This window comes from Amphiprion ocellaris, chromosome 1 (genome assembly GCF_022539595.1).
Source record: "Amphiprion ocellaris isolate individual 3 ecotype Okinawa chromosome 1, ASM2253959v1, whole genome shotgun sequence".
NCBI classification, from domain to species: Eukaryota; Metazoa; Chordata; class Actinopteri; family Pomacentridae; genus Amphiprion; species Amphiprion ocellaris.
In genome coordinates, this window is record NC_072766.1 from 29,260,084 (window position 1) to 29,286,039 (window position 25,956).

At 40.2% G+C, this 25,956-nt stretch overlaps 1 protein-coding gene across 2 annotated transcripts; it reads right to left on the minus strand.

Annotated features, from left to right (window-relative positions):
• Positions 1-2,162: 2,162 nt before the first annotated feature.
• Positions 2,163-25,956, minus strand: spg21 (SPG21 abhydrolase domain containing, maspardin). 2 transcript variants are annotated; one of them, XM_023293337.3, is made up of 9 exons: positions 25,800-25,956; positions 25,561-25,623; positions 21,738-21,899; positions 12,379-12,459; positions 9,169-9,314; positions 8,978-9,086; positions 5,587-5,694; positions 5,347-5,487; positions 2,163-2,729 (listed from the first exon to the last, which is right to left on the minus strand). In XM_023293337.3, exons 2-9 carry the CDS (start codon positions 25,621-25,623, stop codon positions 2,592-2,594), a joined length of 948 nt encoding a protein of 315 aa, XP_023149105.1. In that variant the 5' UTR covers positions 25,800-25,956; the 3' UTR covers positions 2,163-2,591. The 2 variants fall into 2 exon arrangements, with proteins under 2 accessions (XP_023149105.1, XP_023149104.1); XM_023293336.3 differs by having other exon boundaries at positions 25,703-25,942.

Consider the following 25,956-nt stretch of genomic DNA (forward strand, 5'->3'; position numbering starts at 1 on the left):
TGCAACAAATCCAGTCGTGACATTTCCTCGCTCCTAAATATTCCACAGTCAACTGTCAGCTGTATTATAAGAAAGTGGAAGTGTGTGGGAACGACAGCAACTCAGCCATGAAGTGGTAGGCCACGTAAACTGACGGAGCGGGGTCAGCGGATGCTGAGGTGCATAGTGCGAAGAGGTTACCAACTTTCTGCAGAGTAAATCGCTACAGACCTTCAAACTTCATGTGGCCTTCAGATTAGTTCAAGAACAGTGCGCAGAGAGCTTCATGGAATGGGTTTCCATGGCCAAGCAGCTGCATCCAAGCTATACATCACCAAGCGCAATGCAAAGCTCTGGAGTGACGAATCGCGCTTCTCCATCTGGAAATCTGATGGAGGAGTCTGGGTTTGGCGGTTGCCAGGAGAACCATACTTGTCGGACTGCATTATGCCAAGTGTAAAGTTTGGTGGAGGGGGGGATTATGGTGTGGGGTTGTTTTTCAGGAGCTGGGCTTGGCCCTTTAGTTCCAGTGAAAGGAACTCTGAATGTTTCAGCATACCAAGACATTTTGGACAATTACATGCTCCCAACTTTGTGGGAACAGTTTGGAGCTGGCCCCTTCCTCTTCCAACATGACTGTGCACAAAGCAAGGTCCATAAAGACATGGATGACAGAGTCTGGTGTGGATGAACTTAACTGGCCTGCACAGAGTCCTGACCTCAATCCGATAGAACACCTTTGGGATGAATTAGAGTGGAGACTGAGAGCCAGGCCTTCTGGTCCAACATCAGTGTGCGACCTCACAAATGCGCTTCTGGAAGAATGGTCAAAAATTCCCGTGAACACACTCCTGAACCTTGTGGACAGCCTTCCCAGAAGAGTTGAAGCTGTTATAGCTGCAAAGGGTGGACCGACGTCATATTGAACCCTATGGATTAGGAATGGGATGTCTCACGTACATTCATATGCGAGTCAAGGACGGTGAGCGAATACTTTTGGCAATATAGTGTAGGTCTGCTTCAAAAACCCTCCTCCATAAATTAGACACCACCTACCACTTTGCCATCGGAGCTCCTTACAACACACACCACTGTAGCTTGTACAAACTGGTGAACTGGCCCTCTCTTCATAGACAATTACACTGCTTTCTCTTCATCTACAAAACCCTCCTTGGTAAAATGGTGTTTTACCAAGGAGGGTTAATCTATGCTCATTACTTACCATTCATAGCTCCACCTCGTCGTTCCAGCAGTTTCATTCACCTCCTCATTCGCAAAGTTTGTACCACTCTCGGTCGATCCGCATTTCAGTTTTCTGCTGCTAACGACTGGAATCTCTACAAAAGTCCCTAAATAACAGAAGTCCCTATCACTAATGTCATTTTAAAAAATGAGCTAGAGCAACACTTCAGGACCACTGCACCTGTTTTTAGCCTTTTTAGCTTTTCTATTTTAAGTCCTTTTAAGCCTTTCTATTTTTTAAAAGTCTTTGTGTATTTTGTTTTTGTAATACTGTCTTATTTGCTGTATATGCAACCTGTTGTTCATCTTGTTCTATGCTGCCTCTTCACCAGATCATTATTGAAAATGAGAGCTAGTTCTCAACTAACTTACCTGGTAAAATAAAGGTAAATAAATAAATAAAATAAAATGTACAGATGCTTTGATACTGAGGCATCAGGCTGCTATGTTGGAGGTTTCTTCAGAGAACAAGAACCACATGTCCACTACTTGCCCATTTTTTTTGTGCATTGGAAAATTAAAAAAAACCCAAAAAACACAGGTGCTAGTTCATGCACGGGACAAGTGGAATCGGAGAGGATGATAGGGACATGAAAACCAAGTGGGTCATGTTAAAAATCTTGGTGGATCAACCCAGAACCCAGATTATACCTCATTTGGCTTGAGAACCTCATGGAATCATCCAGGATGAACTAGAGGGCATTTCTAGCTATGTGATTTCTTCACCCAAAACATTTTAGCTGCGTTTGTCAGTCATCCATCTCAGACCATTTTAAGTCACTCCAGCTGTCTACACTAAAGGTGCAATTGCCCATATTTTAATTGCACTGTACACCCATAAATACAACCTTAAGTGGTCAGTTGACCTGTGGTTCATCACATTTTACAGCTCATCACTGTGACATACTGCACAACTGGAAATTATACAACTACGCAACATGTGAAATTGAAAAATATGACTGTATTCTAAAACAAAGAGAAAAAAAATTATCTCAGTAAATTACACAAGCACTTATATGCCTATATGCCTCTATAACAACTGTTTCATCTTTGTCAACAACACTCCAGTTAACCGATGGCATTGTTAACCACAACTTATATTACAAATAGACATGAACACAGTTCAGGCAGTGCATGAGTGCAACAATTCATTCTACATAAGGCAATTTGTTGTATGTCTTTAAAGCAAAGCGACAAAGTACCATTTGTATATAGGTCATTATCAAAATATTGCTTCATCTTTCAAAAAAATTATTTTCAGCCAGCTTGCTGGCTGTTCAGCTTCATAAAAAATCTTTAGAAAGTCCTGTGAAATAAGTTCAGGAGGAAATACAGAAACTGTTGAGATGACTGGAACAGACAGCCTGCGACTAAATGTCGTCTCCTTGGTTGCCTTCAGAGTTCTGGTTACTGCTCAGGTGACTATCATGCACCTGTAACTCCTCTGCGCTCACCATGGCAGGACTTATGGCAGCATATCTTGTTCCATGGAACTGACGCAGGTGAATCTGTATATAAACAAGAAGTAACTTCATTAAAAAAACCAAATACTCATCAATGAAAACACCATACATGCAACATCAGTATGCAGGACTTCGTCAACAGAATAATTTTTGTCTATTGGGGAGGTGGGTTGGGTTTTAACATTAACTCCTCTTCCCAATGATATGAATCCCATCACGAGTACATGCAAGTACATTTTCACCCTATGAACAATGAACTCCATTTTTTTCAGTGAACTGGCAGGTCCTGTGAAATCACATTTTGAACCACATCTATGTGCTTGAAAGAGAATGTCTAGTTTTCCTGTGTGAACAGCTGCTTGATGTACTTTTTACACCTTTTACCAACTTAGTGTTAAATTTGACTTGTGTGTAAAAGATTTTTTTTTAAAAATTGTTTGCTGGTGTGACATTGATGAAAACATGGTAACATTAACATACAGTCCCTTTCACCACATTTTATTGTGTGATGAAATTGCTGTGACTCGCTCCCCACATGCATCAATGAGCCATGACCCTGTTGCTGGTTCATCACCGTTCCTTCCTTGGACCATTTGTGATAGATACTGACCACTGCAGACCAGGAACACCCCACAAGAGCTGCAGTTTTGGAGATGCCCTGACCCTGTCACCTAGCCATCACAATTTGGTCCCTGTCAAACTGGCTCAAATTCTTACACTTTCCCATTTTTTCCTGCTTCTACCACATCAACTTTGAGGACAAAATGTTCACTTGCTGCCTAATATATCCAACCTACTAACAGGTGCCATGATGAAGAGATAATCAGTGCCATTCACTTCACCTGTCAGTGGTCATAAACCAATTAAAATTCCCATGTTATGCCCCTTTTCAAGATATTAATGAAAATGTAATGTCCCTAGACAATGTCTTTCTATTTTCAATTCAAAATACAACAAAGATCATTCATTTTACTACAAATTTGCAATCCTTGGTTTGACCCCTGTTGAAAATGGCTCATTTTAATGTCTGTAGCTTTAAATGCAGCTGAAGAAAACTCTGTGTCATCTGTGATTGACAGAGCGGAGCAGAACAGCTGATGGCTTGGTAGCTGACACAGATGCAAATATGTGAGAGACCAGGACTTTCTAATGTTTTTACCTTTCTCTGAGTGATCAGATCACATGTAAATATTGCCGACTTTACAGCACAACTGTTGTCTTTAATTTTATGTATGGTGAGTTTATCAGATGTTGCAATTATAAAATCAATACTTTACCTGCAGAGTGAGAGCTTGGAAATAGTTATGAATGATGCTGGTTAACATGTAGTCTTGATGGGCTACATTTCAGTCACTATTTCATACTCTTTCTGGTGTCTGATAACATAAACTGAAAATTATGTTGATGAGATGCTGTATGATGTATTTTTATTATGTTTAAATTTGTTTTGTACAATCAAACACGTCCTCCTGCAGACTTTCTTCTCTGCTGTTTCTGTATACTCAGTGACCTTCATTAAGAGTACTTAGCACTTACGAACATGTCATCTGATAATTTTGTTTTTGTCCATTTTTAGACAGCACAATAAAGATAGACAGGAAATACGGGGAAGGACATGCAGGAAAGGTGTAGCTGACCAGGTGTAACAGAGGATCTGCGGCCAATGTGGTATATACCCTAACAGGGCTGTGTGATATTGCTAACATTTCTATCATGATAAAACTAGTTTTTATTGGTCAATATACTTTAATTTTAATATACTATTACTTTTAGTAAAGGCTCAGATTTTCTTTTGTTAGGTTAGGACTGGGCATTATAGGGGACAATACGCTGTTATATACTATACTGTGATAGCTGAAATGTAAAATTATTATTTACAGGAAAATGAACACCAATCTTCGCATTCTCTGCATCAACTGGTAAAGTGTAACTGCACTTTATAACATTTACTTCTCTCGTCCATCATTGCTGAAATCAGTCTCTGTGTGCTGGATCAAGCTGCAAGTGTGTGGCAAAGCTGCTCCACCCTTCATACAGGCTCCCATAAAGGGAACCCTCTTTTGTATTTGGATAGTGAAAATGTACCACAGACAAATGTCTTATGGTGGTGACATAGAATGAATGATCCTCTAAGTTTCTAATGTATGGATAGCAGAACTATTAACATTGGAGCTTATTGCTTCTTTGGTAAAATTTTGCTCCAACACTCGTTTGACATGTATTTGTACCCATCCCTAACTCCCATCTCTGGTCTAAACAGTTTCATGCAGTTTTCATGGACAGGTGTTCTAGTCTAGGTCAGACTTTAGAAAAAACAATAAAAACTGATAACTTTTCTTCCTTCCTGCATGTATTTTCTCACTCTGCCTCTGTTGTATCATTTTCTGACAGTGCAGGCAAACAACAACCCGTTAAATGACTGAATGTTTGCGCGTCACTCTCGACTTACTCAGTTCTCAGCAATATCATTGGCGGTTTATGAGGTAAGGTGGGAGCAGCTTGGTGTTTGTTTATGCCACTAAACTTGCATCTAAATCAAACTAGCCAACACTTCAAGCCAATTTTTTATTTCTTATTTTTAATCAGTCGTGGAAATCTGTGACGATTGATACAGATCGTGTTCCCAACATTGTTTGTCAGCAAATGATAAATCAGAGCATACCTGTATGTAAAGGTTGACCTCTGCGCTCCTGCACAGGTATGGGAAGTTTCCACCTGTTTTCAGATGAGCTCTTCTAGCATTAGGATACAGTTTATACATCTCCTCCTTGGCCTCCAGTGACAGAGCACTCTGATCAAACACCTCAACATCAAAAGAAAACATGTCATTCTAGTAACTATAGCAGAAACGGCGATGAATAGATTCTGGTATACTTAATGAGATAGTTGGTTTAACACTTACATCTATAATGGTCACAGCTACATCTTTTATTTTGTGTGGTTCCACATAAGAGTTCTGGCAGTTAAGTGTCAGTCGTGATGCTAACTCACTTTGGTTCAGACTCTCCAACTACAGCATAGATAACACAGGTAAGGGGCATGTAAACATTTACACATAAACACAAAGACATTACAAAATTACTTACTCTTACTCTGCTGCTAAAGTCTGAATGAGCAGTTCATTTGGCAATTAGGTTTCGTTTCAACAGACACACCCACATATGATTATTACCAGGCTTGTTGAATCTAAACATCCCTTAAATAGAACCTGTCTGGCATTGTGAAGTAGCTAAAGGGTCTCGAAAAGCTGCATGATGCCACGTTCTAAAGAGATTTGAGAACAGATGTGAAACAAAGTCACTGATATTTATTTGTCTGGAAAGGGTTACAAAGTCATGTCTAAGGCTCTGGGCCTGCAGAGAACAACAGTGAAAGACATTAGCCACAAATGGAGAAAACATGGAACGGTGGTGAACCTTCCCAGGAGTGGCTAACCTGCTAACATTTCTCCAAGACAGCGTCGACATCTCATCCAGGGGTCATAAAAGAACCCAGATCAACATCAAAAGAACTGCAGGCCTCAATGGCCTCAGTTAAGGTCCGTCTACATGACTCCACAGTAAGGAAGACACTGGGAGAAAACAGCACCCATAGAAGGCACAAAACACTGCTGACCAAAATTAACATAAAGGCTCATCTGGCATTTGCTAAAAAATATCTGGATGAGGCTTAAGACTTTTGGGACTGATGAGTCAAAGGCGGAACTTTTTGGAAGACATGGGTCCCGTTACATCTGGCGTAAAGCTAATACTGCATTCCACAAGAAGAACATCACACCCACAGTGAAACATGGTGGTGGTGGTAGTGTGATGGTTTGGGGCTAACCCTAACCCAGGACTTGGATGACTTGGCATAATTGATGGAGCCATAAATTCTGCTCCCTATCAGAACATTCTCTGAGAGAATATCCACCCATCAGTTCACAACATAAAGCTCAACACAAATGGGTTATGCACCATACAATGACCCAAAGCAAACAAACAAGTCCGGACTTAAATCCAATTGAGATGCTTTAACCAGAAAAGTCATCATAACATTTGATGGTTTTTGTGACTGCACTTGAGGATACATTCAAAGTTCTTGAAATTTTCCGGATCGACTGACCTTCATGTCTTAGGGCTGTAAACTATGTACTAACCCTACCTCTTTACAACACAACTGATAGTCTCAAACACACTAAGAAGGCAAGAAATTCCACAAATTGACTCTTGACACACCTGTTAATTTAAAATAATTCCAGGTGGCTACCTCTTAAAGTTCATCAAGAGAATTCCAAGTGTGCAAAGCTGTCATCAAAGCAAAAGGGGGCTACTTTAAAGAATGTAAAATAATAAATGTATTCTGATTTGCTTAACATTTTTTCTTTACCTCATAATTCCATATGTGTTATTTCATAGTTTTGATGTCTTCAGTATTAATCTACACTGTGGAAAAAACTAAAAAATAAATAAAAAACATTAAATGAGAAGGTGCATTGACACTTTTGATTGGTACTATATGTTGTGAATTGGCGTTATATAAATAAAACTGATTGGACTGAATGAAATCAGAAAGACCCTTTCACACTTGTACTTCTGTTAACAGAAGTTGCCATCAGATTAATCTGACAGCAACTGAACATATCATCACCATGTCTGAATGTGCACCCTGGTCACGTTTACCATAAAGCTGTGCAGGCAAATCTTAGGTCAGACCTAGTAGCCTTTTCGTATCACTTTCAACACGGCACAAGTCTGAACTTAACCGTCACATTGATGTATTGATGCACACAAGCAAAGGTACTTCGAGTTGAAAGAAGTGATTTGAGAAAGAATATTTTCACCTTTCAGCATCAATATTCATCCAAAAACAATACAGAGATGCTAAATACAGTTTGTGTGCCAAAAACACAACACACCTTTCTCACTCACTTTGTTCTTCAATTTCAAATCTATTAGGCTACAAAACGAGACATTTAAAATACATTGGGAGCTCAATGATACTCACTAATGAATAAAACCTGCACCGTCAGACAACAGCAGCATTCATGAGCGTCCCCAAAGAGAGAAAGTTGCATGCTTTTGAGGAGGTGGAACTACAGCGCTGAGAACCTAATTAAGATCTTATAATTATAAATTATTGCCAAGAGAGCATGCAGAGCAGGTCAGTCCCAAACCAGGATCTAACAGCAGCTCGCGCTGTGCAGATCTGCCTATCTTCACATCACACAAGTGAGCTGTCACACACAGAATGACAGTCTGGTTTCCAGCTATTAAGGCCTATTCCTTTTAGTCTACTACTTTCCTGCAGCATGAGACAGCAGTAGGGTCCACAAGCATCTCCAAATAGAGATAGCTGCTCACATTTTGGCACAGATCAACAGTGGTAACTTCATTAGGTAGTTTTACTAATAAATTATTCATGGAGACAGGATCGACAAGGATCTCACAGTGGGTCACAGTTTATCAGCTGCAGTTAAATATTTTGTTACATCTTTGCCTTCCTCAGGTTGAGTCCTGAACCTTCAGTTTCACTGTTTAAGAAATCAGAAATAAAATGGTCTGTTTTATGTGCACTTAGATAAGCTGCTATTAGTTTATGTTTAGTATTTACTAAGTATCATACATCATTCTGTGTACTGACTAGATCTCATGTGAATGGCAAATATCATATGCATACCATGGTTTTCTCTGGTACTATTGGGGCTATATCTGACTGTGACTGACTGGCAGTGAGGAAGATTAATGATAACGTGACCTACACTGATCTCTAATCTGTAGAGCTGGCACAGGCATAGAGCAAAGTAGTAATTACACCTCAAACACCTGGCAACACTGTGACAGTAGTAAGGTATCATCTCCTCAGACAGCTGTGAACATTTTAACTGGATTTATTGTTATCAACCATCAGCTTTCCTGTAAGGATAGGCAGAGCTACAGCACATGTGGTTCCAAAAACAATGATGTGCAAGATGCAGATATTGTAGTTGAAACATGCTGGAAGCACTCTGAAGACATAGAATGATGACCATAGTATTCATTTTGTGATTTTTATTAAGCAACTATTGGCAGAGCGAATTGTTTAAATTTTGCATCTGTAGTCTGAATGATAATCAGAACACTCTCAGCACAAATGGAGCTCTGTGAATGCATGTATTATTGAACAGCATTTAGCAACAATAATACTAATACTTAATTCCTCCCAATTCCCAAAATCAAATCAAGCAGTGGTGTTTTTTTCCTCACACTAAGTGGCACATCCTTCAAACATGAGTCATCTCAGTAACACTCATGAACACACACATGTTCACTTACCCTGTCTACCATGAAATCAATTGCATCTGCCATTTTAGGGTCAACAGGTCCTTTAGCAAAGTTCCCCAGGACAATCTTCTTCAACAAAAAAGCTGGCATCAACCAGAAACTGAGGAGAAACATGAATAAATATGAATAAGAAACAGAATATGAAACAGAAGAGAACGTGTGAAGTGCCCATTAAAAGAAACCTGTTTGCTGTCCACGTCTGGTTAAAGATGGAGGTGTCACTGAATGAATTACACAGTATCAGAGAGTGCACTCGAGGAGACTTGTGTGTGCATTCAGCAAACTTCTGAGCCAAGAATCCACCCAGAGATGCTCCAAACAGATGGACCTGAATATCATATGAGACAGGATCATCATTAGATACAGGCAGAGTGGCATTTCAATAACATTTAGAGAGAGTTGGCAGGGGGTGCTTAAACCACAAGGTGGCCCCTTAGTCCATGGAGCATTCTGGTTATTAGACATACATGGACTTAGGCTTATTTGATTTTAATGACCTCAATTTGTCTTGTTAAAATCCTGTCTGTGTTGCTTGTGAAGCACTTTGTAATGTTAGTTTAGAAAAGTACTCTATAAATCAGAATTCTTATTATTTTAATTAATTAATTGCTAAATAGGTTATTTCTGTTCAGTAATCTCCTGTCAGATCAGACTGTCACTGCGGCTGTAAATAATAGCCAGTTAATTTTTTCTGCTTTTTGCATGTGTGGTCAACATGTTACTGCAATTTTAACATGAAGCATTGTTTGTTTACCTTGTAATCTACAGCTTAACATTTCTGTGCCCTTTCTACACCACTCACATGTCGTGTATCGCATGGTATCCCAAAACCCCCTGGATTGTACAGATGTACAGTGCCTTGCAAAAGTATTAACCCCCTGTTGGCTTTTTACCTATTTTGTCACACTACAACCTCTAATTTAAATATTTTTTTAAAATCTGAATTCTATTTTATGGATCTGCACAAAATAGTCCGTTTTGAAGTGAAATGAGAAATATATATATAGAACTGAAAATTGGCATGAGCATATATATTCACCGCCTTTGCTATGAAGCCCCTAAAAAGCTCTGGTGCAATCAATTACCTTCAGAAGTCACATAATAACTGAAATGAAGTCCACTTGTATGTCACATGATCTGTCAGTAAATACACACCTTTTCTGAAAGGCTCCAGAGGCTGTAATACCTAAAGCCTGTTTTATGCTTACTGCGTCCGTGGGGTCCGTGGGGCTCCGCGCGGACAAATTACGTCATTTTTGCACCCACACCCCCTCAAGCGGCCCTTCTCACGCGGAAAATTTCCATGCCGTGCACCTCCAAACTTTTCTAAATACGCGGACGGAACCACGCGGAAAAACATGGCGGAGGGCCAGGACCTCCTTGTAGCTCAAGTCTAGTAATACGGGAACTTATACGATTCATCACACAGAGATCACCGTGGTAACCGTGTTATAGACAATTCATGGTGTGAAATTAAAACTAACTGCTGAAATGCTTTTATTCGGTAAAATGCCATGTTGTAAGTGGTGTCAACAATGGCAAACTTCTTCTACTCTAGTTTAGTACCAGAGTAGACCAGGTAGACGTGTGTCTGCGATACACTGGACCCTGCAGTTTGGGAGCAGACGCTGCACGGAGTATAAATGCACACACATTCTCTAGCGTGGATTTTCGTGCGGCTCATTTCCGCGTGGCTCATTCGTGCGGAAAGTATAACCCAGCCTTAAGCAGGAGGCACCACTAATCAAACACCGCCATGAAGACCAAGGAACTCTCCAAACAAGTCAGGGACAAAGTTGTTGAGAAATACAAGTCATGGTTGGGTTATAAAAAAAAACATCCAATTTTTGATGATCCACAGGAACACAACAAATCCATCACAATCAAATGGAAAGAACATGGCACCACAACAAAACCTGTCAAGAGAGGGCCACCCACCAAAATTCATGGACCAAGCAAGTACAGCACAGAGACCAAAGGTAACCCAGGAGGAGCTGCAGCGTTCCACAGCAGAGGCTAGAGTATCTGTCTATAGGACCACAATAAGCTGTACACTCCAGAGAGCTGGGCTTTATGGAAGAGTGGCCAGAAGAAAGCCATTACTTTTAGCTAACAATAAGAAGGCATGTTTTGAGTTTGAAAAAAGGCATGTGGGAGACTCCCAAAATGTATGGAGGAAGGTACGCTGGTCAGATGAGACTAAAATTGAACTTTTCAGCCATCAAGGAAAACACCATGTCTGGTGCACACCCAACACATCTCATCACCCCAAGAACACCATCCCCACAGTGAAAAATGGTGGTGGCAGCATCATGCTGTGGGGATGTTTTTCAGCATCAGGGACTGGGAAACTGGTCCGAGTCGAGGGAAAGATGGATGGTGCTTGATGAAGAAAATAGCACACCTTTTGGTACAAGTGTCACCATTTCCCACGGTTATCCTGAATTCTGTTATCTTTGTGTATTGTTACTGTCTTTCAGCCCCCTCCCTACCCTCTGACATCCCTGTAAAACAGGTATTCTCAAAATGCTCTGGGTCGGCTTACCTTCACAGACTCATGCTCTGTGTTGGTAAGCCCACCGTATGCCGGAATACAAATAAACACCCCACTACAGCAAGCTTTGCAGAACTAAGAGTGAAATTTCTTTGACAAACTAAATACAGGGATATTCTTGAGCAAACCCTGTACCAGTCTGTAAGAGATTTGAGACAAGGACAGAGGTGCACCTTCCAGCAGGACAATGACCCAATATACTGTTAATGCAACACTTGAGTGGTTCAAGGGGAAACATATAAATGTGTTGGAATGGCCTAGTCAAAGCATAGACCTCAATCCAACTGAGAATCTGCGATCAGACTTAAAGATTGCTGTTCACAAGCACAAACCATCAAACTTGAAGGAGCTGGACCAGTTTTCCCTGGAGGAATGGGCAAAAATCCCATTGGCAAGATGTGGCAAGCTCATAGAGACTTATCAAAAATGACTTGCAGCTGTGATTGCTGCTAAAAGTGGCTCTACAAAGTACTGACTTCGGGGGGGGATGAATAGTTATGCACATTGATGTTTTCTGTTATTTTGTCATACCTTTTGTTTGCTTCACAATAAAACTAATAATCACATCTTTAAATTTGTAGGCATGTTCTATAGATTAAACAATGTAAAACTTCAAACAATCCATTTTAATTCCAAGTTGTGAGGCAACAAAACATGAAAAATGCCAAGGGGGGTGATTACTTTTGCAAGGCACTGTACTTGAATCCTGAATAAATACCGACTCGTTTCCTGACCTTCACTCACAGAGTCAGTCACATTTTTCTCGGCAAGCACAGACTTATGGCTACCTTATTAAGAGAGGGGTTGGCTTTACGGCAACAGGATACGACAATCTTACTTTATCCAGCTGCAGATGATCCAGAAGCTTTCTGAAGCCATCACAGAACTCCATGAGGTTCCAGTACACCGGATATTGCAGCTAGAAACCAAATCAAGAAGAGTCATGTTGGAAACTAAGGTACAGTATTAGCACTGAACACAGGTATTTAAAACAATGATGGAAATAGTCACAACAGATGTTCATTCAAAAGATGCCTTGTTGATGTTATTTTTATATATACTACATGATCAGTCAAAAAATTTGGACACATCTTCTCATTTAATGTTTTTTTTCTTTATTTTTATGACTATTTCCATTGTAGATTCTCACTGAAGGCATCAAAACTATGAATGAACACATATGGAACTAGAAAAGCACTCAGAGAGCACAGTACTCCACCAAGGCTGCTCAGTTGACGCATCATTTCTGACGGATGAAATCTTTAATAAAAAATTACCTTGAGCTGAGCACAGGCATGTGTTATGCATTTGCATGTTATGTATGGATACCGAATTGCGTGTAAATTACTCTTATAAAGGTCTGTTGATCAGTTCATCACTTTTGGCAAGGCTTTGTTTTGCTTGTTTTAAAATAACTGTTCCCTCCATGCTTTTATTTTGAAGGCGTATTTTTAATGTGGACCAGTAAAGATAGCTGGAGTTGGATAGTAGCGGCAGTGGTCAGAAAAAAAAAAAAGAATCCCCATTTTGACCTGCTGCATTCCGTGCTTGCCGATAGACCGGTGAACCAAGCAACAGGGGTTTTGAACTCTGCCCCGGCCATGCTGGAGTCGATGCTCGACGAGTCTGCTGTGCAGACCACTGGTACTGATCATGGTAAGTTTTATTTCTCAAACACCCTGCTATGAGCCTACTATGAATACACTAGCTACAATAGTCCCACACCAATATTATGAATGTTACACCAGCTAACGTAGTATGGACACAGGTTCAGAGGCTGGCGTTGACTATTTTTTGCTAGCAATGAAATGCCATAAAACCTGAGAAAAGCAGCAGCAAGCTTTCATTATAAGACCTATATTCACAACTTCCCACATTGTTACATAATGGTCCATTCAATCACATTACTGAACTATATGGGAATCATTGAAATTTCCTTGAAGAACCAATAAACTCTTAATCTTTGCTAACACATTCTAATTTATATGTTGATTATGTTTGTCATCAATACAAGTCTAAAAACAGATTCAAATGATGAAATTAACACAGTGAAGAAAAGATTACTTGTATTGTGCAGCTATTTTTTATAATTTCAAGGTAAAATGCTGATTGTTCTTGAGGTTTCAGCTTTGCAGATGTGGAAATTCAATGCATTGATTTCTTATAAACAGATTTTTTTGGTAGTTTTTAATTGTTGCTCAAATAAAACAAGGCCTTTAGTACTGTTGGAAATTATTACAGGTATTTTTTGTAACACTTTCTAAAATTGTATAGACAAAGCAATAATTAATTAATGGAGAAAATTATTTGTAATACAGATGCTATCAATGTTTCTTGTTCATTTATTTAGAGTTGCCAGTCTTGGAGGATGAGGCCCAGTTGCCAAGACCACTAGTCTGCTGCTCCCCAGTCCCATCATGCAGCTCATCCACGTCGACCTCCTCTCAACACACCAAATTGAGTAAGATTTGTTCAGACTATGCAAACATCAACATGATCAATATGTTATCTTTTGGCCCATCCTAAAAATCGCAAAATCCAACATTTACTTTAAATTAACTGTGTTTATAGATATAGAAAATAATTAGCAACAACTAATACTTTTTGGGTGCTTTTATGCAGGAAAAAGGAAGCGGAATGCTACTGTGGATCTGCTGCAGTATCTGGAGAGGTCAGAGGAACGGTTCTGGGAACAGATCAGAAGAGACCAAGACCTGACCACTGCTATGCTCCAGAACTTCCAAAGGACGGATGAGAATTCCAGCACCATGGTTGGACTGATGGGATGCATGGTGTGGGTGCTGGAGGGGCTGTCCCAGAAATAAACTATTATTTTAAATCCTTTTAATTTTTAGTTTTTTTTAAGTTCACTTCTTTTGTATTTTTATTATATATTGTGTGGATAAAAAGAAATCTGTGATCAGAGATGCATGTTTTGTGTCATATGTTGTTTTGTACTGTTACACCAAGCTAGATAAACTGTACTACTACAACAGATATATTGTTGAAGTGTGCTTACATGACATGTCTACATACACTACTCATAAAAAGTTAATCAATTTTCGAGTGAAATTTATGGAAAATGTAAAAAGTTCATGCTATAGTGATATATCATGAAAGTAGGCCATTTAATAGAAACATGCAATAGTGATTTCCTCATCTCCAACAATTTTTTGAAACAAAAGCTAAGCTTTTTTATCAAAATTTTAAAAATGTCAATGTCTCATGACAGTTTAGAGAGAACAGCATGCCTTCAATCACACACACACAAAAAAAAATCACTCATCCCCATGGTTTAACCCTCATCAGTACACGTGGCAAAACCTACTTCATCCGTGCACTTGGGGTCCAGCTTGACCCCAGTAATATTTCATCTGTTTCACATTCCTGTACCTGTCCATATCCTCTCAATGCATATTTTCCTAAAACGTGTGTTGTCTATAAATACAAATATGAAAGAAACAATGAAATTACTATTGATGATTACTGACGTGTATTGCTTACAATATTAGTGTAAGAACTCCTGAATTGAAATGAAACACAATGCAATTGAAGCAATAATCACAAGAGCAACATAATACAAACATACATAAATGAAGGTGCATAGTCCAGCTGGGGTCTGGCTTGGGTTCACATGTACCCCAAATTATTTTTTTGCATATACAGTTGTGCTCATAAGTTTACATACCCTGGCAGAATTTATGATTTCTTGGTCATTTTTCAGAGGATATGAATGATAACACAAAAACTTTTCTTTCACGCATGGCAAGTGGCTGGGTGAAGCCATTTATTATCAAACAACTGTATTTACTCTTTTTAAATCATATTGACAACAGAAACTACTCACATGACCCTGATCAAAAGTTTACATACCCCAGTTCTTAATACCGTGTATTCCCTCCTTTAACATCAATGACAGCTTGAAGTCTTTTGTGGTAGTTGTAGATGAGGGTCTTTATTTTGTCAGATGGTAAAGCTGCCCATTCTTCTTGGCAAAAAGCCTCCAGCTCCCGTAAATTCTTGGGCTGCCTTGCATGAACTGCACATTTGAGATCTCCCCAGAGTGGCTCAATGATATTGAGGTCAGGAGACTGAGGCCTTGTCCACACGTAGCAGGGTTTTTGTAAAACCGAATATCCTGCCCCCTCCGTCTAGAAAAAAAACTTACGTACACACCACCTCGTTTTTAGAAAAAAACTTCATCCACACCTAACCACATAAGTGCGTTTTTCAGCACATTCATAAGCATGCCGGACCTTTAGGTGGCAGTAGTTCCCCAAATCCTAGCAAGGTGGTGGAGAATAACCGTCCTTAACGTCGTCCTTCGCCTGTGTTGTTGAATGTGGAGCAGTATCTGGGCTTGTAAAAACAAGCAAGTAAAAAGCACCTGTACAAGAAACAGCGCCCAAAACCTTGTGAGAGCATCCATACTGTTACCGAATGTAAACACAGGTCGCATATGTGACGTAAGAACATATTTTGTCGCAGGCGGTGACGTTTCGAAACGCAAAACCCCGGTTACTGATGTCCACATGCAGACGCATAAAACAGAAAATTCACAAATCTCCACTTTGGTCGGAGTTTTTAAAAAGAATCGTTTTTGATGACGTAAATCTGCGTTTTCGTGTGGATGATAGGCCGAATCGTAGAAAAATATCTTCGTTTTGTGAGATACCCGGCTACGTGTGGACAAGGGCTGAGATGGCCACTCCAGAACCTTTACTTTATTCTGTTGTAGCCACTGACAGGTAGACTTGGCCTTGTGCTTTGGATCGTTGTCATGTTGGAACGTCCAAGTATGTCCCATGCGCAGCTTCCGGGCTGATGAGTGCAAGTTTTCCTCCAATATTTTCTTATAACATGCTGCATTCATCTTGCCATCAATTTTTACCAAGTTTCCTGTGTCTCTGTAGCTCACACATCCCCAAAACATCAGCGATCCACCTCCGTGTTTCACAGTAGGGATTGTGTACTTCTCATTATAGGCCTTGTTTACTCCTCTCCAAATGTAGCGTTTATGGTTATGGCCACAAAGTTCAATTTTGGTCTCATCACTCCAAATGACTTTGTTCCAGAAGTTTTGAGGCTTGTCTCTGTGCTGTTTGGCATATTGTAAGCGGGATGCTTTGTGGCATTTGCGTAGTAATGGCTTTCTTCTGGCGACTCGACCATGGAGCCCATTTTTGTTCAAGTGCCTCTTTATTGTGCATCTTCAAACAGCCACACCTGTTTTTTTCAGAGACTCCTGTATTTCAGCTGAAGCTATTTGTGGGTTTTTCTTTGCATCCCGAGCAATTTTTCTGGCAGCTGTGGCTGAAAGTTTTGTTGGTCTACCTGACCGTGGTTTGATTTCAACAGAATCCCTCAGTTTCCACTTCTTAATTAATGTTTGAACACTGCTGATAGGCATTTTCAGATCCTTGGATATCTTTTTATATCCTTTTCCTGTTTTATACAGTTCAATTACCTTTTCCTGTGGATCCTTTGACAATTCTTTTGCTTTCCCCACGATTTAGAATCCAGAAACATCAGTGCAGCACTGGATGAAAGATGAAGGGCCTGTCAAGAGCCCAGAAACTCACTGACCTTTTATACACACACACTGATTACAAGTAAATAGATCACAGGTGAGGATGGTTACCTTTAGTAGCCATTCAAACCCGTTTGTATCAACTTGTTTGCCTGTTATCAGGCCAAACCTCCAGGGTATGTAAACTTTTGATCAGGGCCATTTGGGTGCTTTCTATTGTCATTATAATTTAAAAAGAATAAACACAGTTGTTTGATAATTTAAAAAAAACTATAGCACAACACTAACCATGAGTGAAAGAAAGGTTTTTGTGTTATCATTCATAGTCTCTGAAAAGTGGCCAAGAAATCATAAATTCTGCCAGGGTATGTAAATTTATGAGCACAACTGTATACCAGAGACCTGGTTGGAATCAATAAGCTTTGGTGTATGTGATGGCATCTATGTGGGTGACAACTACCTAGAGGGACTGAAAAATCCAACTTACAAATAAAAAAATATGACAAGTTGTATACCCCTGGGGTCCGCATGGACCCCGGGTGTACTGATGGGGTTAAATACTCCATCAAAGCTGCCCTAATGTCAGTCCCGCCTGGATTACCATGCTCAGGTAATGGTTGGACAGGAGGCTGATTGTTTACATTTCTGAATGGGAGCTCCTCAATGAAGTTATCCCCATGTTCCTCACAAATATTGTAAAGTACACAGCTGGTCAGCGGCATTCTTGTTCAGCCCCAGCTTGCAGTCATTTCTTTTCAGGAGGCACCTCCATCATCCTTTTAATATCCCAAAAGCCATTTCTACAACAGTTGTTGTAGTTGTACATGTGCTGTTCAGGGATCAGTCTGCAGTGTCAGAAAACGGCTTTCACAAGCCAGTTCTGCATGGGGTAGGCGGGGTCACCAGTAAGGTAATGTCCAGCATTACAGCCAGAGATGGTCACTTTGTTTTACCCCAGTAACTGTCCGTCACTTAAAATATTTCACAAACGTGACTCACAAAGAACTCTTGCATCATGCACACTCCCTGGAAAGCCAACACACACATCCCCAAAATGTACTTTGCTGTTCACAACTGCCTGCAGAACAATTGAATGCTATCCTTTGCAGTTGTAGTAGTCCCTATGCAATTATTGGCATGTGGCTGCCATCTACTGCACCCACACACTGTGGGACTCTCCAACGCTTTGTTTTTTTTTTTAAATTGGCCATTTCTACTAACTTTGTGGCATCAGGAGTCATGATGTGTGCAGGGAGAAGCACCCTGATAACTGATGACAAAATTCCTGGACACAGTTGAACACAGGCTCAGGCCTATCCCAAAAAGATGGCCGATGGTCCTGTATTCACTGCCAGTAGCCAGTTTCCAGATGGCAGTAGCGACCCACTTTCGGACTGGGACACACAAGCAGTAATTTGTGTCCTTCTTCACCAGAATGTCAGTGGTGTGATTGCAGATACAGTAGATATAAAAGGTATACACACCCCTGTACAAATGCCAGGTTTTTGTGATGTAAAAAAATGACACCAAGATAAATAATTTCAAAACTATTTCTACCTTTAATGTGACCTATAACCTGTACAACACAATTGAAAAACAAACTGAAACCTTTGAGGGAGGTGAAGTAAAAGTAAACAACTGAGATAATGAGGTTGCTCAAGTGTGCACACCCTCGTATAACTGGGGATGTGACTGTGTTCAGATTTAACCAATTACATTCAAACTAATGTTAAATTGGTGTCAGCATGCACCTGTCACCATTTAAAGTGCCTCTAATTAACCTCAAATAAAGTTCAGCTGTTCTAGTAGGTTTTTCCTGACATTTTTGTAGCCACATTTTCCAGCACAAGCCATGGTCCGAAGAGAGCTTCCAAAGCATCAGAGGGATCTTGCTGTTCAAAGATATCAGTCAGGTGAAGGGTACAAAATAATTTCCAAGGAATTAAATATACCATGGAACACAGTGAAGACAGTCTTTATCAAGTGGTGAAAATATGGCACAACAGTGACATTACCAAGAACAGGACGTCTGTCCAAAATTGATAAGACGAGAAGAAAACTGGTCACGGAGGCTGCCAAGGGGCCGACAGCAACATTGAAGGAGCTGCAGGAATTTCTGGGAAGTACTGGCTGTGTAGTACATGTGACAACAATCTCCCCTCTTCTTCATATGTCTGGGCTATGGGGTAGAGTGGCAAGATGGAAGACTTATCTTGCGAAGAAAAGCATCCAAGCCCCGCTTCATCTCGTAAAAACACATTTGAAGTCTCCCAAACACGTGTCGGAAAATGTTTGATGGTCCGATGAAACCAAGGTTGAACTTTATGACCATGATTCCAAAAGGTATATTTGGGGCAAAAACAACATTCGGTGATGAGCAGCATCACCAAAAGAACACCATACCTACAGTGAAGCATGGTGGTGGCAGCATCATGCTTTGGGGCGGTTTTTCTTCAGCTGGAACTGGGGTCTTAGTCATGGTGGAGGGAATTATGAACTGTTCCAAATACCAGTCAGTGTTGGCACAAAACCTTTGGGCTTCTGTTAGATCACTGAAGATGAAAAGAACTTCATCTTTCAGCAGGACAATGACCCAAAGCACACATCCAAATCAACAAAAGAATGGCTTCACCAGAATAAGATTGAGGTTTTGGAATGGCCCAGCCAGAGTCCAGACCTGAATCCAATCACACATCTGTGGGGTGATCTGAAGAGGGCTGTGCACAGGAGATGCTCTTGCAATCTGTCAGATTTGGAGTGGTTTTGCTAAAAAGAGTGGGCAAATATTGCCACATCAAGATGTGCCACGCTGTGATAGACTCCTACCCAAAAAGCCTGAGTATTGTAATAAAAGCCAAAGGTGCTGCTACAAAGTACTAGTTTAAGGGTGTGCATATTATACAACCAGGCTATTTTAAGTTTTTTATTTTCTATTTTTCCCCTTTAAAGGTTTCAGTTTGTTTTTCAATTGCGTTGTACGAGTTATAGGTCACATTAAAGGTGGAAAAAGTTGTGAAATTTTTTATCTTGGTGTCATTTTTTTACATCACAAAAACCTGCCATTTGAACAGGGGTGTGCAGACTTTTTATATCCACTGTATATTGGAATGACTCCTGGGACACACAATTGTGTCCCACTAGCAGCATGATCGCGGATGTGCCCAGCCAACAGGCAACCTCCACCATCAACCTGAAGACCAAGATAAAGATCAACATAGGTATTGTTATCATCTTATTGAGTTTGTTTAATCACTATGTAACCGATGCAAGTGTAGTGTTTTCCTCATGTCACGCTCTGAAACGGTGAGTGCGTGATCTGCTCCGGCCATGAATGACACGTTAGCTGCACTGGCTACCATGCTAGTGCTAGCGATAGAATCTACATTAGCATTACCTTCAAACTGTGCATAGTGTCATTCACCGCTCATCTCAGCCTGTATGATGTCGCCATGTTTCCTACATATAGCATATATAAGGTCCGAGTCGTAAGCAGCAGTGCGAGCGTTCAGAGTAATGCAGATAAATTTGTCGACACATGGCTTCTGGTTTGGAACAATATGAACAGTTACCATGGGAACGTCATCATCCATCAGCTTCGCTATAAAGCCAGTAACCACTTCCGTAAACTCATTCACATTGCCAGAGCTGGATTGGAACATGTCCCAGTCGTCGTCACTCAAAGCATTATGCAGTGTAGCCTCTGACTTGTCCTTCCAGTGCCTTACCTGCTTCGTCACAACACTTTCCTCCTATGCCATTCTTTGTTTATATTTTGGCATAAGGAGAATGGCGGCATTGTCTGATTTGCCAAGTGGAGGTAGAGAAACCGCTTTCTGGCCCTCTTTGAATGGTGTGTAGCTGTGGCCCAATATGTTGCTCCAATAGTGAAGTGTAAGTGTCGGCTTGTAGTGCGACGTAAACTGTTGTAACTTTGGTGAATTCCTGGGGTAGATGGAGCGGACGTCACAAGATGGCTAGATGTTCCAAATCCGGCGGGGAAGCGTGGAAGAGAGTTCCGGTGTTTTGGGGGTTACGCCAGCTGTTGTTGATCATGAAACAAACTTCACCACCTTTAGACTTGCCAGACTCCTCTGTCCTGTCCCTACGGAACACAGAAGAAGACTCCAATGGCCGAATGGCTCAGTCTGGCACCAGAGGACGAAGCCATGTCTCTGTCAGGGAGACGATGCTGCAGTCCCTCAAGTTCTGCTGGAATTTGATCCGACTCCTTAAATCATCCAACTTGCTTTCTAGAGACTGGACATTAGCAAGAATACTGGGAAGGGGTGGGTGATAGGTCTGGGTTCTAAGCCTGTTCACCCATGGTGATGAACAGAGATTTATTGTCCTGTACATTTTTAAATATGGTCATGAACAATTCTTTATGACATTAATATGAACAACTTATATGTGATATGTGGAGGCCTTCTGCTTTAGAGTACAGATAAATTTTCCCTTTCCACAAGCTTCTTTACACTGCTGACCTTTCTTCATATGAAAATCCTCAACTTTAAGTCTATAACAATTCACAGGTAGCCTGCGTTTTAGAGAAATAATTCAATGTCTCCTAAGCCGTCAGCACCCATACTGTACATAAAAAGGGCAAAGACCTCAGGTATTTGTCATGACATGCAGCTGCAGCAATGTTATTTCAGTGGTAAGCTTACCGAGATGACTCTGTAGCCCCAGCCTGTCAGTGCGAGCACCTGTTGGAAGAACACCTCAGCCGTCCCGCTGACTGGAGGAAGAAAGATGATGGGACATCTGATGCTCTTTGGGCCAGCATCATATAACGACCACACCTTACTGTCATCATCATCAACAATAATCTAGTGGAGACAGAAACACACCAATGTGACAAACATAGATCCTGTGACCTGATTATATTAATGTCTCTTCAAAAATTGGTTTTAAAGAGCTGGAGCCTATCCCAGCTTAATTGGGGTGACGGCAGGGAACATCCTGGAAGATCCTGGAACGTCCACTTAAGGACAATTTACAATCACCAATTAACCTCAGCATGTTTTTGGGCTGAGGAAGCCAAAGTACCCGGAGAAAACCCACGCAGGCACAGACAGAACATGCAAACTCCATGCAGAAAGATTCCAGGCCCAGAGCAGGACGCAAACCAGGGATCTTCTAGCTGCAAGGCAATGTTGCAAACCACCGAGCCACTGTGCAGCCCAGAAATGTCAAAATCCATTTAGAATAACCACACTAATTTATTGTAGGAACCAATGAGCATGCTCTATTATAAAAAGGAACCAATCTTTGTCCGGGCAGGTGTTCCGCCCAGAAGGAAAAACAGTTTTGACCGCTGAAGAAGCTGCTGAAGAAGCCGGTAATGATAAATTGTATGTTTTAGATAAAGACTGTTGAACTACCATTGCTTGGAGCAATACAGCACAGATTATTGGAACACAAACATTTGTCTCGGGCTCTCTTCGTCAGATGCGGTAAAGTTTGTCAGTGCGTCAACTTTTTAAAGTCCTGGTGAAGCACCTCACGGGCTTCAAGCATTGGCTTAGCCTCTACATTTATTTTAGAGATCAAACAAATTGTCTACATAAACACCCACAGAAAATGTATCATTCAACATGGTATTAATCAGCCTTACATGATGACGAATACTTGTCTTTGCATAATCAAGTTCTGCATTGACTAAGAGCAAAATAAGGCGTTCTTATTTAAACTAAGTAATTTTGTATACATGGGCTACTTTCTATAAGAACAATATTCGACAAACACTTTTAACATCAAAATCACAATTGATCATGTTCATTTGAATGTGGACAGCCCTAACTGTATTCAACTACAACAGCCAACCATGTTAGCTATTTTACATAAAAATTGTACTTTTTATGTACCTCATTTAGACTTTTTAAAAATAATCAGCTATAGGTTTCTTCATCATTGGAAAATGGTAACAGCTACATGGATTGCTTCATGCTACTTCCAACCTCAGTGGTTAGCCACTCGGAAAGGAACGCTTGAGTTTTGGATTGACGTTTCTGGAGACATTTAAATATTTCAACTTGTGTTTAGGGAAACTGAAAGACCCTTAATACCATTTTTGAGGTTTATAAATTGAACACCTAATCACAGGGACAAAGGTGCTGAGGGGGTTCATTATTTATAATGGACATATTTAAACTTCAATCTGTTCAAACTTACACCATGCAGTAGTGCTCATAGCATGACATAGTTACTTTAATGACATGATGCTGCAGCATTAGTAGAATTCTTACATTAAGGTATATTGTACTGAATAAAATAAGCAAAACAAGATTTTACAGACTTGTGGAGACTGGAACAGGCTGCAGAATGATTGTGATTATTCACAATATTATCAGTAAGACAAAGAATTTGCTTAAGTTCTTCTGACTTGCCTCCAATGAAAAACATTCCAGACAAAGAATGACAAATTTTGGCCAGCTCCAAGTCATGTGATGGTAATCAGTCAGTGTGAACCACTAACCCAGTAAGTCCTGCGCACATTGTATCAGTGTGGGTGTAAGCATGTGATGGATGGCTGACTGACCCAAATGTACTGTCTGATAAACATCAGTCTGGGACAAAATATTACACTGTTAAAAAGCCTCATGCAGACTAACAACTGAAGAGAGTCAGTAGCTCACAAAAGTCAAGACTTAATTTTATTATTTAGTGACACAGTGATGGGCTACTTATTGAGTGCTAAGTGAGATGTTAATGTATATTAAAACCTAGAGGCAGAAAGTACACAAATGTGGATAAGAGCACTGATGCTACCAGAAGGAGAGGGTTTGTGCGAATGCCGTCTGAGCAGTGAAAGTCAACCAACAGCACAGTACCATTTGCACTTGAGGACTTTAAAAAGATGAGAATTCCTGAGTGGCTGAGCTGCCAGGACTCAGTTTAAAGAAGTTTCTTTTGACTTTAACCTGTAATTTCATCATTAGGTGATACTTATGAGGAAACTTTGTGATAAAGAAATGGTGATCGTAAGTTTGGAGCTCAGCTCTAACAGGAGATAAGATTAATTGAGAGAATATACTGATTATATTTATACATTATACTGCATTCAGGAAACCAACAGCAGATGTAGTCTCCTGAAATCAAGAATTTGGAAATTCTCATTACTTGGAAAATGCTAGCAGCAGGATCCTGTTTTTATTTATTAGGATACATGTGTTTGCAGATAACAAAACCAAGCCTCCATCTCCAAACCTCATTAAACTGTTGTTCTGAAATGTAGTTTGACCATAAATTTCTTAATTATTCTGATATAACAGACCAACTTCCATTAAATTTTATGAGTAAATGTCCATAGGAACTGCTGCTGCTCCTGGCAGGACATACTGATTCCCTGCTGCTGCATACAGTAAAGACCTCCAGCCTGTCCAGACACTACATAGATGATGAGCGATATTATATATTTTTTGAAAGTTTACAGAAAAGTTCCTCTTCAAGGAACTTAAGTGCACTTCTACTAATAGGGAGCAGTGTATCTATTTGTTAATGCTAATAAGTTCAATACTACATATATAGAATAGAATAGAACTTGATTAATCCTTTACAGGAAATTATTTGTAACAGCAGCATGGTTGCACGCAGACAACCCACAACCCCAACAGAACATCAACACAAATAGTCACCAGTATGATCATATACTTAGTACTTAAGTTAGAAAATTATAAATGTTAAAAACATAGGCACAGCATATAACTCATAAGTTCAAATATTAATGTTAATTACTGTGAATTGAAAAGCCTGATTTATTGAGCACACATTATGTCATGTTTCAAAACTAGTGGAACCTTTAAAGTGTCATGACACTATAACATGTTGACACAATTTACATTATCTTTGTGCCACAACAGATTTGGTCAAGTCATAGAAAAATAAAAGACAGCAAGTACATAATGTCATTAAAACGTCTTCAGATATACTATTAAAGACACTCTAGTAAAAATCTAGTTTTTGACCTTGTTAACATGTCCACATGGTATACTTTATGTGCTAGAAAGCACATCACGAGCAAAAATAAGCAGTCAGGGCAATAGCTGAGATTTTCCACATTGAAACTGTAGTCTAGCAATGTTTGTTTCAAGAAGATTTTCTTTCTCTTCTATGTTTAATTCTGATACATCATATTCCTACATGTTGATAACACTGTTCTGTTCACATGTTGTGTTCATTTGCAGCTGTTGTTTTGTTAAAAGTCATGAACCCTGTGATGGACCTTTTTCACAGCAACCTTAACTAACAGCATGTGCAATCACAGGCGTAATTAACAGCATTCAAACGCAAGCATCCCATTCTGACTGGGACCATGGTGTTGTCATGGCTTGCTTCCATTCACCAGTGCTGACATGGCACTGCAGAGATAAATCTAGCAATGTGAGACTATATCTTTTACTATAGCTATTATTATCTCAGTTTGCAGTGTTTAGTCAAATTACCTGCTGTGGAAAAGGTCTCTTAGTATGTACATGATGAGATACTTACTCTTTTCAGGGGCACTGTGCTTCTGAACCAGTTATAATCAGGAGACACTTTAATTTCATCCATCTGCAGATACAGTCAAAGACACACAGTCAAACAAAGAAGTGCTCAGTTATCAGTAACGGTGACAGAGAGTGAAACTAACCGTGGTTCTCTGTTGCTAGCTCAACTGCTAATTGTTGGAAAGCATCTGGTACCGACAGCAAATGACCACAACGCGTGTCTGTCCGGTCACAACTCACCACAGATGTTCACCGAGTCCTAACACGGTCTTTATCAGCTGCTTGTAAACGTTAGTCACTGTGTCTAGTGCCGTCTATCCATGCCAGGTGAGCATTTTCTCCAGCTGGTGCCTGGTCATATGACTTGTTACATTCACTTCCGCAAAGCTTATGCCCC